This window comes from Acromyrmex echinatior, chromosome 9, assembly GCF_024713525.1.
Source record: "Acromyrmex echinatior isolate Ae372 chromosome 9, ASM2471352v2, whole genome shotgun sequence".
In the NCBI taxonomy this organism is placed as follows: Eukaryota; Metazoa; Arthropoda; class Insecta; order Hymenoptera; family Formicidae; genus Acromyrmex; species Acromyrmex echinatior.
The window spans coordinates 9,399,947-9,417,478 of NC_141860.1; the positions used below are offsets into that span (position 1 = coordinate 9,399,947).

At 39.1% G+C, this 17,532-nt stretch overlaps 1 protein-coding gene and 1 long non-coding RNA gene across 4 annotated transcripts in view; one reads left to right on the forward strand and one right to left on the reverse strand.

Moving 5' to 3' along the window:
* The window catches only part of Cad89D (cadherin 89D), a 35,124-nt gene extending 18,773 nt beyond the window's left edge, over positions 1-16,351 (forward strand). For 2 of the 3 annotated variants that reach the window (XM_011068308.2, XM_087409830.1), the window contains 20 exons: positions 3,051-3,181; positions 3,248-3,403; positions 4,998-5,106; positions 5,473-5,675; positions 5,879-6,007; positions 6,516-7,473; positions 7,827-7,985; positions 8,231-8,408; positions 8,957-9,218; positions 9,308-9,611; positions 9,975-11,674; positions 12,040-12,252; positions 12,460-12,548; positions 12,609-12,692; positions 12,765-12,833; positions 13,094-13,297; positions 13,678-13,878; positions 14,507-14,671; positions 15,038-15,405; positions 15,566-16,351. In XM_011068308.2, the coding sequence (XP_011066610.2) occupies positions 3,051-3,181; positions 3,248-3,403; positions 4,998-5,106; positions 5,473-5,675; positions 5,879-6,007; positions 6,516-7,473; positions 7,827-7,985; positions 8,231-8,408; positions 8,957-9,218; positions 9,308-9,611; positions 9,975-11,674; positions 12,040-12,252; positions 12,460-12,548; positions 12,609-12,692; positions 12,765-12,833; positions 13,094-13,297; positions 13,678-13,878; positions 14,507-14,671; positions 15,038-15,405; positions 15,566-15,600 (5,717 nt within the window). In that variant the 3' untranslated portion in view covers positions 15,601-16,351. Of the gene's footprint in view, positions 1-3,050; positions 3,182-3,247; positions 3,404-4,997; positions 5,107-5,472; positions 5,676-5,878; positions 6,008-6,515; positions 7,474-7,826; positions 7,986-8,230; positions 8,409-8,956; positions 9,219-9,307; positions 9,612-9,974; positions 11,675-12,039; positions 12,253-12,459; positions 12,549-12,608; positions 12,693-12,764; positions 12,834-13,093; positions 13,298-13,677; positions 13,879-14,506; positions 14,672-15,037; positions 15,406-15,565 lie in introns of those variants that run through there. The other variant, XM_011068312.2, reaches the window with a different exon arrangement.
* LOC105153452 (uncharacterized) overlaps positions 15,246-17,532 on the reverse strand; it is a 63,998-nt gene continuing 61,711 nt past the window's right edge. The window contains exons 5-6 of the long non-coding RNA XR_015546239.1: positions 15,718-15,790; positions 15,246-15,380 (exon numbers count right to left, since the gene is read on the reverse strand). This is a non-coding gene — a long non-coding RNA (uncharacterized LOC105153452). The remainder of the gene's footprint in view (positions 15,381-15,717; positions 15,791-17,532) is intronic.

Here is a 17,532-nt window from a genome sequence, read left to right on the forward strand (position 1 = left end):
AGAAACAGAAAACGAAAAGCACATTGTAAAATAACCGTAAGACTTCCGTACAAGATACTTATCAAAAATCGTTACGAAAGTATAGTCGAAGGAAACTTCAGTCAGTCGCACGTTGACGAGAAAAAAAACAACGAGGTCTGCATGGCGAGGTACGCATGAGCGCGCGTCCACCTCATAATCGGAGTATGGCTACATTCACCGTGCGATAAGGTGAAAGTCCGATAAGTGATAAGTACAAACGGTCACCTGCAGCACGAGCTAACTGAGACGGCAAATGCCGAAGTGGCAACAAAACGCGGAGATCGGCACTTGTCGTCGTCATCGTCGTGAAAGACCGAGCTTATAAAGTGGGATAACTAATGATAGCCGGGTTAACCCACCGCGACGTAAATAGGGCAAAATAACAATACATCAAGTCCGAACTCACCTTCGAGTGGATTGAGATTTATGAGATCAGGATACGATAATGTTACGCAAGAAATATCCTAACGCGAGTCGGCTCTTCTCGCATCCGTTGTACAGAACGATTGAAAAGAGTAACGGCGAGAAGTTGCCAAGAGCTTATTACAAACTTCTTCTCTTTTTATTCGTAAAATAAATAATTCGTATAAACGTTTGCCGTAATAATTTTGATTTGGCAGAGATAGTGCTTGAAATATTCTGTAGCAAACCTTCTATTTTGTAACTCGTAACAAGACTTAGTATCCGTATTGTTATATTATCATTGAGCAGCTTTTTTTTACCATACATACGCAATGATAATTCATGTCATTGACGACGATATTGTCATTAAGAGTTATAAAATAGTGGCTTGACTGGATTCTCTTTTTAGATTTTTTTTCTTTTTAAAGTACTTAGATGTATGTACGTACATATTTTACGTGTTTTATTATAACTGTATTTACTGCGTGTAATTAGAATTATATAATATACCTCACACATAGTAAAATTATGGAAAATTTAAATGCAGAAAGTTTCTTATATTTTGTTCATTTTTACATAACGTCTGTCGACGAATGACTTCATCTTTGGTACACACTTATATTTCTGTGAGTTCTTTTTTGTGTGATTGCATATACAGAACGGGGAAATGTTTACATCGTGCAATTGTTCAACTCGTCGGAGTGCCGGGGAAAAAGTACGGACGAGGATAAAATGATGATCTGCGCGTTACGTTGGTAGTGTAATTACAAAGATACTGTGCTCTCGAAAGGAATCGTCGGCCTGTGACGTTTTTACGACGGGGGTGGAGATAAAGCCGCAGTTCGCGAGGGAGTTGTAAATGTATCTTAACACGAAACGCGAGGAACGAATCGTCTCGAGAATCTACGAATATATCGCAGGTAGCCATCACGATTCTTCCTCCGACTCGATCTGATCGGCTGAACGATCGCAGTTCAGAATAAATTGAGATAAAATCAAGGCGCGAGCTTCCTTCGTTGTTGCCAGATAAGCGCACGCTCCGCTATCCGTCTCTCAATCCGTTCCCTTTCGCAGTCGGAAGCGATGTTTCACTCTCGCGTCCAGATTATGCTGGATAATTAGTTGGTCGTGTTTCCCTGCGTGGATTTCAACGCGTACGCAACAATAGTGTAAATCCAGAAGATCGTTTACGTGCCAGAAGATGCGTTATGTCGGTTTTGAATGACGAAACGTACAGCAGATCTGAAAACCTCATTATATGAGATAAAATGTATGAAATAATACCGTTCATATAACGGTTTACTCGATTCGTTTTTGTCTTATTTGGAGGGTGTATTGTGTTGCGAAAATAAAAAAACCTACAATATATTCTATATATACTTTTTGAGGTAAAAGTATAAAATTGTAGGAGTATCCTCGATTAGAAAATGATTTTTCTTTATAAACAACTCAATAAACATCAATTATCAGTAACATAACTTACATAACGTAAATGTTAAAATTTCGCATTCAACAATATAAATGCAACTCATATGTTACATAACAGTTACATGTGAAATTGTATCATTGATGTTATGTTATTTTTAGTGCTTAATGACAAATGTATTGATAGACGCTGATACTGTTCGGATGCAAGTTATTATAAAAATATTAAGTATAAGATTTTGTCGGCGATTTGATAACTTTATTCTACATATTTATCATTTCCTTAACATGAGGATCGCATGACGTTCGCGTTACCGATCTTCCTGACATTTTTCGTGCACGAAGTATTTATCTACCTGATACACTATACAAGTTAGAAAATGTCTATTATTTAAGTATCACGGAGAAATTTAATCGGAAAGAAAGTTTATGTTTTTCAAGTATATTTATTTAGTATTACATGTAAATAATGCATAAACGATGAATAAAATATTTATTGTGCTCTTATGTCCATTTCTATTGATGCAGTAGAGTAACTTTAATCTCGATTTACTTTTTATCTTGTTCTAGTTCTAAGAATCAGAAAAAGAGTGAGTTGAACCAAGATTACAGTTAATTTATATTGGTAGAGAAATGGACATTAAACTTTTTTCAATAACTTTGACTTGTTCTTTGATTATGACTAAAAGTAACATCTTTTATTATATCGGAGATTCTATACGTATTTTTCTGCATAGAAATGTTTGAAAGAGAATTTAAGTAAGGAATTTATGACACAACTCCAATTGGAAAGTCCAAAATATTTTATTTTGGCTGTATATATATCGACTTTTCCTTGTCATAAACTTTAAAAATAAATTGAGGAGAAGCAAAGTTTATCGACAAGTAGGTGGAAATTGAGGCAAAACTGGCCAAGGCAAACAACGCTGTTTATATTGTCGTATTCGACATTGTATTCAACACGGCAATGCCTTTTTACTTCTTATCTGATGGTAGAGAGAAATAAAAGTAGAAATAAAACTGACTCGATTACTTCTACTCTGTTGAAGGAGTACATCGGCATGTTCTTATTTCCGCAATGCATAACAGTGTATTTCGCGAACTCCATTCTCCGTATTTTCATTCCGGCGTCTCGCGACTGCTCACGCTCGCTTTTAATCAATTTACGTGCAAGCTTAACGTTGCGTTTTCCTCCTTGTTAGGATGTCAGTTTTATCCTGTCGGAGAGTACCTGAAATTCGTGAGGGTACCGGAGAATCTGGAAACAGGGACTGAAATTCTTTCGCTAGAGGCACATCCTAGAAATCGACTCTCCATTACGCCGGTCGACAAGGTACGTCATCATCTCAGTGTACTAATCTTATTTATTTGAAGCGTAAAAAAAATAAATCTCGTATAGGAGGAAGACGCCGGCTTCTTCGCTTACAAGGAAACGAACGAGACGCACGTTTCTCTGATTTTGGCGCAATCCCTGGAAGATCTAGTGGATGCGGAGTCTCCAAGGAACCTATTAAAATTTCGAGTCTCCTGCGACTTCGGCTCTGGTGACTCACTGGTAAAGACATGAAGCTACGTATCATACGCTTCGTCGGTCGTCGACCTCGCAATCATAGACAATCATGAGAAGAATAGACAATAATAAGAAGAAAACTGCGCATTCCTATGAAATTGTCACTATCGATTTAGAAAAAATGAGAAGTTTGAATCGTATCGCGCTGTCTCTTTCTAAAGTATCGAATTGAAGTGAGTTGCTGATAAAAGTCGTAAAGAGATGCTGATTGTTCAATTCTTTCTAACGGAGCTAAGATCTAACAGATGCTATATATAATGATCGTGGAATGCGCAGCCTTTTCATTACGTTGACGTTTGCAATAATCAAATTCGAAATAACGGTTCCCATCAGTGCATACAGCAAAATACTTACTGTACACAAGTAATAATTACTTTTAAATATTTTATAATATAAAAGTTTATATATCCGCAAATCTATTGTGAGTTTATCATAAGTATAAAATTTATTCAAAACATATTCTGAATTTTATAAAATAGTGAGTTTAATACTTCAATCAAGATAATTAAATTGAAATAAATTCGATTTATTTATTATATAAAATTGCTTCTTCGCTTCAAAAGAAAATGAATTCTTATTTTAGTACATAAAAATTTGTAATGAGTATATTTTGAGATTATCATTAAGAAACTATTTTTTGTTAAAGACCGTTACTTAAAAGGAAGAAAGTAAATGAAATAATCAGTTTTCTTATCAATAGAATGATATTTTGCGTGATAATTTAATCGTGTTTTACACGTATTGCCGTGGATATCGTTCGTTATTCTTTGAAAGATTGTTATAACGCGCGCGAATTTTTTGATTTTGGATTCGAGCGTGCAATTAGAACGTGTGTGAACCGGTTTAATTGCAGGGGGAAAAAAAACGAACGAACGGGGCGAATTTACCGGTTTCAAGCTCTTTTTCGCGTGGTAATAAACGTTTACGTAACGACTCCCGCGCGCGGAATACCGAAGCGAGTAAGAGTTGTTAACGCACGCAACGCTTAACATCTCCCTAAATATTGATCCGGGATTTCGTCGTATTTTCACGTATTTTCGGACACCGAAACATTTTCATTTCGGCGCGCAAATTGACGGATGCAAATCGACGTTTCTCGCGGTCCACTTTTTAATAATTCAGCGCCCGATTTACTTGCTTTCGAAGATACTCGGCCGCGACGAGCGTAACGCGCGAGGAAACGAGCGGAAAGTGGTGATCGATAGCGCGCCATAGATCTTGCCGTCTGCCGTACACTATTTACTCGACTTGATTACCGATGATTATGGCTTTCGCGTGAACGGCCGCGCGCTAAATCTCTGCTTAACTCGCCATCCACGTCGAATATGCACGCGCCTAAACGCCATTCCGCGGGTGTAGCTCGTGGACCGCCAGAGTACCGTTTCCCGGGGAAACTATCGATCCTTTTTTCATTTCCCGAACGCGATAACATCACGTTTTATGATCCGCGCCGTAAAACGTGCCCTGAGACGTTGAATTGTGTCGACGCATAATTCAGCATGGATTAGAGATGGCGATGGTCGACCGACGATCAGGTGCAGCCACCGAGTGTGACTTATGTTCTGCCGTTTATGCTCAGGTATCGTCGCATTTGTCGGTGACGATCTACGTGGAGGATATAAACGATCACGCGCCACAATTTGTCGATGCGCCTTATCACGTGACGGTGGACGAGCTTACGCCAGTCGGTGAGATATTAGACCCACTAGCGATACCATAAATCGCTCCTGCCGCACCTGAATGTCACATAATTGATATCCTCGCTTTTGCATAAATATAGGTATATGTCGCGTAATCCACGATCGCGGAAATAAAATGTTACTTGACGCTGTTACACGGTCCGCTGCACGTCGAGAGGGCTTTTTAGAATCTGATATTTCATATTCTCCCCAGATATTTTCCCGAGACCGGACGTGCACAGTTTCGTCATATCAAATTCCATTTTTCCAAATTCTGTCGTGAATCGCGCAGTGATTTTTCTTTCGGATTTCCTCGCTTTTCTGTTCGATAAGTTGACATAAAGCGCGACATAAAGATTCGAAATGAACTCGCAGGTGTGACGATATTTCGCGGGATTCACGCGCTGGATGGCGACAAGCCGAACACGCCGAACAGCGACGTTTATTATGCTATCGTGAAGGGAAACGAACAAGGCAAATTTTCTCTCGAGTCCGGGCACAGAACCGCCCTGATACTCCGGAAGCCAGTCGACTACGACAGCGGAGATCGCGAATTCACCTTGGTTATTACTGCGACGGTGAGTAATATGACGTACCTGAAAATATATAATATAGCTTTTTTTTTTACTTTATGAAATTGTTCCGCTGAATATGAAAAGTTAAATGACTGTTGCGTTCTGCAACAGTCGACATTTGTAAGAAATTGCAACTCAGCAATGAATGACAACCGGATTGATTTGCAATAGTAATTCCTGACGTAACACATGATGCAATTCCTTAGGATCGTGGTGTCCCTGCCAGGAGCACGAACAGCACCGTAAAAATTACTGTGGTGGACAACGATGATCTTGATCCGAAATTCACGCAAGATATCTACAAGGCGAAAATTTATGAATTTTATCCTATGCCGGTACGATTATAAAAATTATTCTCTTGCATTTGCAATGCGCGAAGTGTTTTAGAAATTATTCAATTATCATGAACGTATTTAAGCAAAAATAATAAATATCTCATGTAGTCAGAATTAAATATAGTTATTTAATGTTCAAAAATAAATTTAAATGAGATTTTATTTTAGAAATTTAACTGTCAATATGCCTGAAATGAACTGAAAATTGAACAAATTAAAATCAACGAATGTTCGTGAATATTTTTCGAGTTTGGCCTTCAATGAAGCATTTAATCCAGTAATCATCTGAAATGTTTTTTTATCTCAGCAAAAAAAGCAGCAAAAAAAATGTGAATTGTTGTAAAATATTATTTTGTATGAATATTATTTAACATATTTTCTTTCTTTTTAATAACAAAAGAGTATTTATAAAGCAAAAATAACATTTCTTAGACACTGCAAATTTTTAATAATATTTTTTAATACAATATTTTTAAATTTCGGAATGTAATGTTATTTTCTTTTGCAGGAATATCCAATCTTTACAGAGATAAACTTTACCAATCCGATCCACGCGGCCGATCGCGATCGAGATATAAATGTGCCAGTACGATACGATATAATATCCGGCAATGAGAGAGGTTTCTTCCATCTTGATCCAAAAAATGGATCGCTATTTCTGAAACGTGCGATTGATCTCGACGCCGAGCAAAGCTTGCCGGGCAATACATTTAATCTTCAAGTTCACGCGTCACAGGTGGATAATCCATTGAAAATGACCGTCGCGCGGGTTGAGGTGGAAGTGTTGGACCTGAATGACAATCTACCGCAGTTCGAGGTCGATCTTTACAATATCAGCATCGTGGAGAATCTGCCGAATGGCTTCAGCGTGCTGCAGGTGATCGCACGTGACAAGGACCAAGGCGAGAACGGGGAGTTCGATTATCAGCTGGAGGATTTGTCTGGTGCCTTCTCTGTAGACCCACAGTCTGGCTGGCTCACCGTAAAGGACCAGACAATTCTAGATCGCGAGAAGCGCGATCATCTGAAGATGAAGGTCTACGCTGTGGAGCATAGACCGAGCGTCGTTGTGACGGGCGATGGATCCAAAGGATCTTCCGTGGATGTCGAAATTACTCTTCTCGACGCTAACGACAACAATCCCATTTTCGTGCCAGGCAATCTTTACGAATTAGTGGCGAGGAGTGACGTGAAAGTCGGCACCGTGCTGGGTCAAGTGCATGCGGTAGACGACGATTTGGGTCCCAACGGATTGGTCCGCTATCGATTGCAGAAACCTGGCAACTCCACACTTCGGAAACCACCGTTCTTGGTGAATGAGAGCACGGGCCTGATCACGGTGTCGGAAAGTCCGATACTCGAAGGTAGACACGCGATTTTCGTGGAAGCAGCTGATCAGCCGGCGAATCCCAGCGAGAGGAGATTCTCTTTAGCGGTTGTCACGGTGGATGTCTTTCGTGCGGACGGTAAGTCTGAAATTTAAGACAGTGATAGAATTAATGAACAAACACTGTCTAATTTAAATGACAGATGTAATTATGAGAGCCTTTGTTTGTAATTGAATAACAGTAAGCATCATTATTCGAGTTAAAAACAATAGTTCCTAATAAAGGAAAACTTTCAGGTACCATCTATTGTTTTTTCACTGTTTAATGATATAATTATTATTTTTTTAAAGAACAAATAAATAACTTAAATGCTCTTTAAAGTGTTTTCAATGACGATAGATCCGTATTTACGTAGACATTTTCAATTGCTTGTAAACACTATAAACTTTTACTAATTGTGAGACATTATTCGAAACATCCATGTGTTTCAGGTCCAAATTCGTGGGAACCAGATTTCGTCGGTGCGCCCTACGAGTTCTGGGTCGGTGCGAACGTGCCCGTAGGTACCAGTGTCGGACAGATTCGCGTAAACGACGCTGTTAAAACTAACGACCTTATCTACGATCTTCTACACGGTTACGAAGAGGGAGGTACGTATAAACGTGACAGTGACGTGCGCGTTGAGTTAATTAATCCATAGCTCTCGCAGGAATTAAAAGTTACACACGTCGCGACTTCTTAACGGTCTAATAAACCCCCGCACTGGGGATATCCCAAGAAGCGTCCTAATTTCAATTCAACGCCTCCGCGACCGGAAACACACTATGCGCAAAATGCCTATATTATTCATGCAAATACGTAACACATGCTGCATACATATATGATGGGATTTCAGTTCCATTTGCCGTGGAGGAGCGCTCAGGCACAATAACGGTTGTGGAAGAGATCGAGCGCTTTGATCGTTCCATGTACGACTTCGAAGCGATCGTCAGCGACGAAAGGGAACTGACACTGATCACGAACGTTTCGATCCACGTGGTGGATCCGAATGACAATCGGGGTATCTTCACAAAGTGAGTGAAATTGCATAGCATTTAATTTGTTCTTAACGACTTTTATGACATTTTCGACGAATAAGAATGGAGCAAAATATATGAAACACGTCCTTTTACATTTTCTTTAATTGTTGATTACGTTCTAGGAAGCTTTGCTGATTAACGTCTGACTGATTTGTTAGCTATTTGATATTCAAGTAAAAATTACTACTCTAGTAGCATAATTCATTAATGCAATATTGACCCAATATATCTCGAATGCATGCCAATGTTTAATCAATGTCTTATCAATGAATTGTGCTATTAGGATAATAATTGTCATATTATGTGGTTCTTTTCTTGGCAAATTATATTATTTTCCACAATGATCTGATCTTTCGGTATCGCTATTAAGTAATATCCTTTGAGAGGCTTGTGCCTTGTCGCGTCTTCCAATAACATATCTCTCTCATGAAATCGATACGCCAGATTTGCCGACTTCGTTGGACGCGTCGAAAGGTCAAAGGTCCGGTGACTTGGATGGCTACCCATTTGCTTATTCAAAAGTCAATGACCGTTGATTGCAGGGGAACGACCACTGCTCCTTTGATTTTCCATGTAAAGGAGAATGTTCCCGGCGCATTGATCGGCCAAGTGCTTCCGTATAATGGCACAACGGCGGCTATGTCCGGTACTCAGTTTCTTATTGTCAATCAGCAGGATGTGCCCGATATCGCCATTATGGATGACGGTTCTCTCTATGCTCCTCAAGGTTTGGATCGCGAGGCAAGGGAGAATTATAGTATCACCGTGATTGCCGAGAGCTTACGCGGCGTGGGCGTGTTTCAAGTAAGTTTGTCATTCGCAAATCGAGCCACGATCCGTTTTATTTGTTCGTCTGTCGTTCTAATCGTTGGATTTACGACTCTAATCCTCAGGTGCGAATAATCGTGGACGACGAAAACGATCACGCGCCGGAATTCACGTTGTCCGCTTACGAAGGCCGGATTATGGAGAACAGTCCTGCGGGAACGGAAGTTACTCTGACAAATCCGATTGCGGCGAGCGATAAAGACGAGGGCGAAAATCGAGACTTTACGTTTGCATTGCAAGGCGATGGTAGCAGCCAGTTTAGAATCGATCCGATAATGGGCCAAGTGTACTTCGAGGGTATCGATGACAGTGTTCTAGATCGCGAGACAAGGGCGAACTACGAATTCCAAGTTATTGCCACTGATAGAGGTAAATCCTCTGATAATCCGTATTTCTATTAATATCGGTTAAACATTCAAGCATTTATTACAACGATATTTAATTCTCACAATAATGAGTTATTTGGATCCAAAGTGAAAATTTTAGATTATCGGTTGTATTATCTGTATTAACTGTGAGGTTCTAAATTGTACGTAAAAAAAAAACTTTGATGAATCTTCCTCTGTCATTTGTCATAAAACGGAAGTTCACTCTGTATTTCAAATAGGACGCTTTAAAATTTAAATGTATTTATAGCTGTAATTGAAGATTAATAATTGTAGTTGAGATTTAAGATATAGTTTTTAAAAATTCGAGGTATAATCGAAAATAAGTTATTTATTTCTCGTACAGGCGGATTGCAGTCAGAGAGTACTTTGAGGATAACGGTGCTCGACGAGAATGACAATCCTCCGAAGTTCATACGGATGGTAGTCCTGCCGGATCAGGGTGTGCGCGTATCGTACAATCCAAGTGACGATACATCTTCCGAGAAGGATGAGATAGAAGACGTAGAAGCTCAACCTGAAAATTCAGATAGTGAACGGCGCTCACCGTTACTGTTGGTGCCAGAAAATACGACGATTGGCGTACCGATAATACGTCTGTTGGCGGACGACAAAGACGAAGGCGCGAACGCGGCGATAACGTACAGTCTAGGGAATGAGACGACTTCCAGCGGGGCTCGATCGCGTCGTTATGATGCGACTAGCCGTCGTTACTTTCATCTCGATCCGCGCATAGGCGAGATATCTGTCGCTCGGAGCTTACCGCCGGAAAAGAATATTCGATTGTTCGTCTTGGCAAGGGACTCTGACGGTCTTACGGATAATATCACCGTCAGGATCCACGTGACGGATGTAAATGACCACGCGCCTGTTTTTGACAAATCCTGGTATACCTTTGATGTGGCTGAGGGCACTTACTCCAATTACGCTATCGGTACGGTGCAAGCGCTCGATGCCGATTTCGGTGAAAACGCTAATCTCAGTTACGAGCTGATCACTAGCCATGAGGATTCGAAACAAGTCAACAACGCGTCACGATCGTTCGAGGTAGATCCATATCAAGGAGTGATACAAGTGAGCGGGACTCTTGATCGAGAGAGAGCTATGACTCATCGTCTTCTCGTAATCGCTCGCGATCAAGGCTCACCAAGTTTGAGCTCTTCTGTGGAAGTGGAGATAAATGTATTGGATGTAAACGATAACGCGCCAATGTTCCACGGTTACGACGAACTTGAGGAGGGTGATCAGTTGCCGGTTTATCGGGTTTCCGTCCTGGAGAACAGTCCAATCGGCACGCAAATTGCCAAAGTATACGCAAACGATAGCGATTTCGCTGGTAATGGAAACGGGTTAATCCTATTTGATCTGAGTTATGAGGATCACGCGGACAAACAATATTTTGCGGTAGACAGTAAGGAGGGCATTATCACGACTATTGCTAAGCTCGACTACGAGACCAAGAGTAATCATCGTTTGATTATCACGGCGAGCGATCTCGGCTCGCCGATTAGTTTGACTTCCTCAGCTGTGGTCCTTGTCACGGTATTGAACGTTGACGATGATGACGAGGAGGCGGACAACGAGGTGCACAAGATGCCAACTTTCCGACATCGATATTACGAAGTGGAGGTTGACGAGAACGCTTCCGTGCCGTTGCTGATTGCACAACTCGATCTCATCGATGATCGGCATGGTGATTATATAAGATATAGCGTCGTAGCTGATGGGTCTGACGGCAGAGATCACTTCTCAATCGATCCTAAGAACGGCTCCCTATATCTGACGACGGAGATCGATCGAGAAGTCAGAGATCGGTATGAGGTGAAGGTCAGAGTCGACAGATTAAAGCTCGGCCGTGGAATGCCAGTGATGATCTATCCGGTCGTTGGTGAGAGGCTGAATGGACTCGCGCCTAATGAAGCTAGAGTGGTCGTCAGAGTAAAGGACGTGAACGACAACGCTCCCAGATTCAAGACAAAAGACAAGCCCATCCTCGCCGTTATACCTACTACTGCTCATTATGGTTACGAGGTCGTCAAAGTGGAGGTATGTATGCGCGAGTCAAAGCGAGCTCGTTTTAATCCATTTTGGTTTTTACATCGGTCTTTCATATCTTCTCTCTACTTTTTCATATTCGGTCTTGATGTCTCTATTTTCAGATTTTATTTAATTTTCTGAAGTTATTTCTCTTGTTAAATTACTTTATCTTCATCTATATATAGGTCATTCTATTAATTGCGATGTAACGTAATGAAATATGCTAATGAAACAAGTAATATTGCATTCGTATTATGTCTGAAATAGAATTTTTATTAAGAATTGATGACTCTCGAGTTAAAGATTTGAAACTTAAAAAATCAGCCATCAGCTTTAACGCTGGAATTTATTTGGACCCATTTGGCGAATCGCAGGCCGAGGATCCGGATCTGGGAATAAATGGTGAAATACGTTATCAAATTCTTGGCCGAGAGGATGCTCCGCGTTTCGCCATTGACCCACTCAGCGGTCAAGTGCGATCTGTAGCGAGTTTTGGCCGCGACGCCGGTCGCGTCTTCGGTTTCGACGTCAAGGCCACTGATAGACAGGGCGCCGAGAACGGGCGCAGCAGCATTACCAATGTCTTCGTAAGTTCACATTCTGTACTCCCACGTACTTTTCACGCGGTGTATCTTAATTACTCTCCGTTAGAGATAGTGCCCGGGCTAATTTCCCCGCGAGGAAATGGGATGTTTCAAAGGACGGAAACTCCCTCGCTCCCTCTCACTTCACTCGGCGCCGACCTTGACAGTTTATCGTACCATCCAGTACGTATCTCGCTTTTGAATTCGTAGGTGTACGTGTTGGACGATCAGAAGCAAGTCGTCATGGTCGTGGGTCGGAAGCCTATCGAGATCGAGCCAGAACTCGAGAACATCACTATGTAAGTTCTGCTTCGTGATATTCGTAACAAGCATGACGACACATACTAATTGTTTTTCAGAGCGTTGCAGAATGTCACTGGCTTGGACGTACGGGTAAGGAAGTTGGAGCCCCACATTGAGAAGAACTTGATCGATGCAGCCTCGTAAGTGATTTGTTCGATGAGTGATACAGTCAAGTGATTCAGTTGATTGTTATATTTTGAATTATTTTTTAGTACCGATGTTTATCTGTATGCGATCGATCCACATTTGAATGTTATGATAGACATGGAAACCTTGCACAGGTAATCAATCGTATTATTATCGAATGTAAAATATATTTTAAATTCGTTCTCCTTATATAATATAACTTTTATTATTTAATTTATTAATTAATTGAAAGTTTTTCCAACAATTTAATACAATACTTAATTATAAATAAATCACTAAAAATTTAATTAAAATTTTATATAAATTTTCAAGTCAATTTTTCAATATTTGATATTCAAATATAATAACACAGTAATCTGATTTTTTAATAATACATATACGCGTGTCTTTTTAGCGTTTTTAATACCAAGAAAGCAGACATAAAACGCGAACTAGATGAATATCGTGTACTGGAAATCGCTGGAAATGCCCCACGTAGAGGTAGTCAGCGTTATTTGCTGTCCGCCCTCGAAGTAGGCGTCGTGGTACTCGCCTGCGTCGTCTTCGTAGGTGCCCTCGTAACCGCCCTGTGTATTACCTGTGTTCGTCGCAACAAACGGTACGCGGAATATGGTTTTGCTCGCTCGCCACCTCGCCTAAGGTCAACACAACGCTTATCTGCGTTGTCGTACTAACTCCTGGACAATGTTGGCTAAAGGGTCTTATCATCTTTTTTTTCTTTTCTTACCGCTTTGACATACCAAAAAGTCGAACTATCTATTAACAATTATTAACATATATATATTACATTATTCTATTTAAACTCATGGCAACGCTTAATTATATAAAAAAGAATTGCGGAATAAAATAATGGCATGGGGGATCGAATCGATGTCTTGTTGGTATTTGATCGGCATCGGCTAATTTAAATGCCAATTCTTTTTATCTTCGACACAAAGTTCGCGTTCTGAATCGGGAGTCTCGAATTCCATTCGTTAGTCGTAGACGACGAGACAAGGCCATGTTCTCGACGGTTGGTCCGGTCGGATTTGCTCTAACAGACCCCGCCGGCACTCTGCAAAAGCCACCGCTCTTTCCTACCTTCGTCGACGGTCTCCATTACGACCCGGAACCCTTCTGCACCGAGATGTCTAGGCGACAGAGCATGTGCGAGCACGGCAATTGCGTCCGCTTTCACACGTAAGTCTGACCTGATTAAAGATTATTAAATAGTGAGGAAATTTTGTGACTTTAATTATTTATGTCAGATATATTAATCTTTTTATGATGTAGATATATATAAAAATATGTATTGAATTTAATTAATATATACTAATTTTATGAGATTATATAATTATTTTAAACTTAATTTTATTTTTCACCTTAGAAAATCTATATAAACTTGTTTTGTTATCTATAACAGCATTTGACGCATTAACATTTACGAACAAATAAGTTATCATTTTAATATTAAATATTTAATATTAAATATTTTGTAATGAATTTTCTATTAGTATAAAATCTATTTACATTTTAATAAAGAAAACGCTTATATTTGTAGAAGAATAATCTTCAATAACTCTTTTATGTACAAATAGAGTCATCAATATGTTCAATAATTATGATAGTGGATAAACTATATCGTTTCATATTTTTAATAAAAATCTGATTTTTCGAAGATATGCTGACGTTAGGAATATGAAATTGGAATATATTATGTAATCGGTATACTCGAAGGCTTGCACAGACTTATCTTTATAGACTATATATAGTGTCGGGAAATTTCTGAGTATCTTACATAGATGCTACTACCACGGGCTATTTTCAGGATGGGCGGAGGCGGAAAACACGCGGTGAGATCGACGGGAACCTTGAAAGGCCTCGAGGCATCCGCGACATCCCTGCATTCCAGTGGTCAGGACTCTGGTATCGTAGCGCGCACTTCTTGTCGTTGCAGTCACTCGTCTAGCCCTTCTAGTGGCGAGAGCAGCAAGTAAGTTGGGTTTCTAAGTAGAAATTTTTGTCAGTCGAACGCAAAACTTCCCCGATAAAAAGCTCGAATTTACTTACATCATGTCGAATTTGGCAAATGTTTTGCATTGTGAAATAAAGAAAAGTAATAAATTACAGCAATATATGGAATATATGGAATTATAAATTATAAAAATATATGAAGAAAATAAGAAGTAAAAATTATCGTGTGCTTAAATAACATATTTTAATCGCTACATAATAAATTTTGCTGAATCCAATGTAATATATATGTATACATCTATAATTGTCCCAATTTATTTAACACGAGCTTCGTACTTCTCACCCTCCTCCTCCTGTGGCAAAAATTTCCTCTATTTTCTTTTAGCGGGTACGAAGATTCGCTAAAGTCCCTTCAACGTCGCGAGAGATGCAATGACGTTTCCCGTGGCAGTCACGAAACCTCCAGCGTGGTCGGGAGACGTGCAACGGCGGCGAAACGGCGGCAGCGGTTTCACTCCTTCTCGAACGCCGAATCCGTTTATACCCACGAGATGACCCTGCAGCGAGAGCAGCAGCAGCAGCAGCAGCAGCAGCAGCAACATTGCTGCATCGGTACGGCGAAGAGACAAAAAGCGGAGCATCGCCGTGCTCATTCCGAGGCGGAGAACAATATCACGGAGACGGTGATACACGAGCACCCGGGCACGGAGATATCGTTAGTGGGCTCCCTGCCGAATACATCGACTATGCATGGTAGGTCAATATGGCCAAAAACAAGAAGTATTATTGATAAATATGGAAAACAAATACAATTTTAATGTTATAAAATAAAAGTATCAAAAACGGCTTACTGCCGTTTATTGAATTAAAGTAACGATAATCCAACAAAATTGAACAAATAATCAATTCGCAGGTTCACAATCAAGAACCAGCCACATGCTCTATTAGCAGTATCGATTTGTAAAAAGAGGAGGAGCTTCCAAGGAGCACCGAGATACAGCGGTTATTTTTATTCGATAATTTAACGTCCTCCTTTGTAAATTCGCGTATAAATTGCTGTTGTACCTTGCATGCTCATGGCGTGTCATCTCGTTGCCAAAGTCTTCGTACGTCGTCACAAACCAGAGAATCATTCATTCTGTAAATACACGGCATCGTCTTTGGTATTCGATCTTCCATGTTCTTTTTAACTAATCGAGATAGATTAGGTAACGGCGTGACAATTGTTGTTAAGATTATTTATCGCGCTAATGTTACAATGTGAGATGCAAATGTTTATGTACAATATTAATATATTGTATATTAAGATAATTTGTTGTGTAGATTATGTACAGATACATTTGCGGTAAGTCCATTTTGCGATGAGTTATTACCTTGACGTGTTAGCAGAAGATTTATTTAATATATCTATACGTAATATGTACGTTTGTGTAAAATGTAACATAGTGTAACATACGTGTAATTTATGTCTTAATTAAGTTGTCTTTTCTTATTTGATAATATGTCATAAAAAGTTTAATATTATAAGTAATAAATTTTCTTTGCTTTTATTCTAATATGCTGGCAAATAATTAAAATTTATTAATGATGAATGTACCTATCATTGAGATGAAATGTCTATTATAAATAAAATAATTTTAAAATAATAAATCACTTTTTACTTTTCGTTGATTTTCTATAAATAAATCACTTTTAATCTTTATTTATGTCCGTTTCTTTAACCATTAATATATTTATTTATTGTATCACTTTAGATATAACAAGCTTATATTTTTTTACATAATAAATATATTTAGTATGTAATCTATGTTGTAATTGGAAAGATTTTGGAAAATTTCTGATCGAGAAACTTTCTTTTGACTTTTGAAAAATGAAATATGATTCTTTTAATCTTAAATTTGTTTAAGTATTTACTTGATTTTAATATTATAGGAAATTTTTCAAAATTATAATTTAATTAAAATTTGTATGCTATAATTATAGCTTTTTTAGTGGGTTGAAATAGCTGCTGTACATTCACGGGCGCAATCACGGCCGTCGTCAAACCTGACCTTCGAAGACTCGTCAAAATGCCGATATCCCGCAATTCCTCTCAAAGTCCTCCCCGATGTCTGAGGAATTTCTCCACTTAATTAAATCAGCGAGGGTGTTTTAATTACGATAAATCAAATCAGCGTGCAGGAGCGTTATTAATTCCTCTTTAAAGGGAAATATCGGGAGAACGCTGTAAATTATTAATAATACTGCCAGCGTGAGTAAAGTCGTTTTTGATCGACTTTTTATTACGATTTGCTTTAGATAATGGATGATTGTCTATCCACACCCGTTTTTAAAACGCGACAAAAATGTTCTCCCTCTTTTGTTTTCCACGGCAAAAACAATAACCAATACCATTTACGAGAAAGACGGTCAGTTGCAAGAAGTTCTTTCTCAGTAATCACAATATCGTTAACTTTTTACGTAATTACAGTAAGTAAAGTTTAATTCCGCCAGATAAATAATCAATAATATCGTTTTACAAACGCCACAGTTACTGAAAAAATATCTTTTTCAGTTGTTATATCTACTATCTTTATAATTGGTTAATTGATACAGGTAGATTTTAGATATTTATTCTAATCATAATAGAGGATCGGTGATTTGTTGACTAAACATGACTGAACGTCCAGAAGAATGTTCTTCGGGTGCCAAATAGGTTCGGTAAATAAGTTTTAAGCGCTCGATCGAGCACTCAACTGAATCAAATTATGTCATCGATTATGGAATCAAGCGCATGGTTTAAAAGATCACCGATTAACGTTGATGATCTCGACCTCAAGCTAGAAGGATCCAGAGGCCTAATCTAACCCTAAGTCTAATCTAATCTAACTTGACCTAACT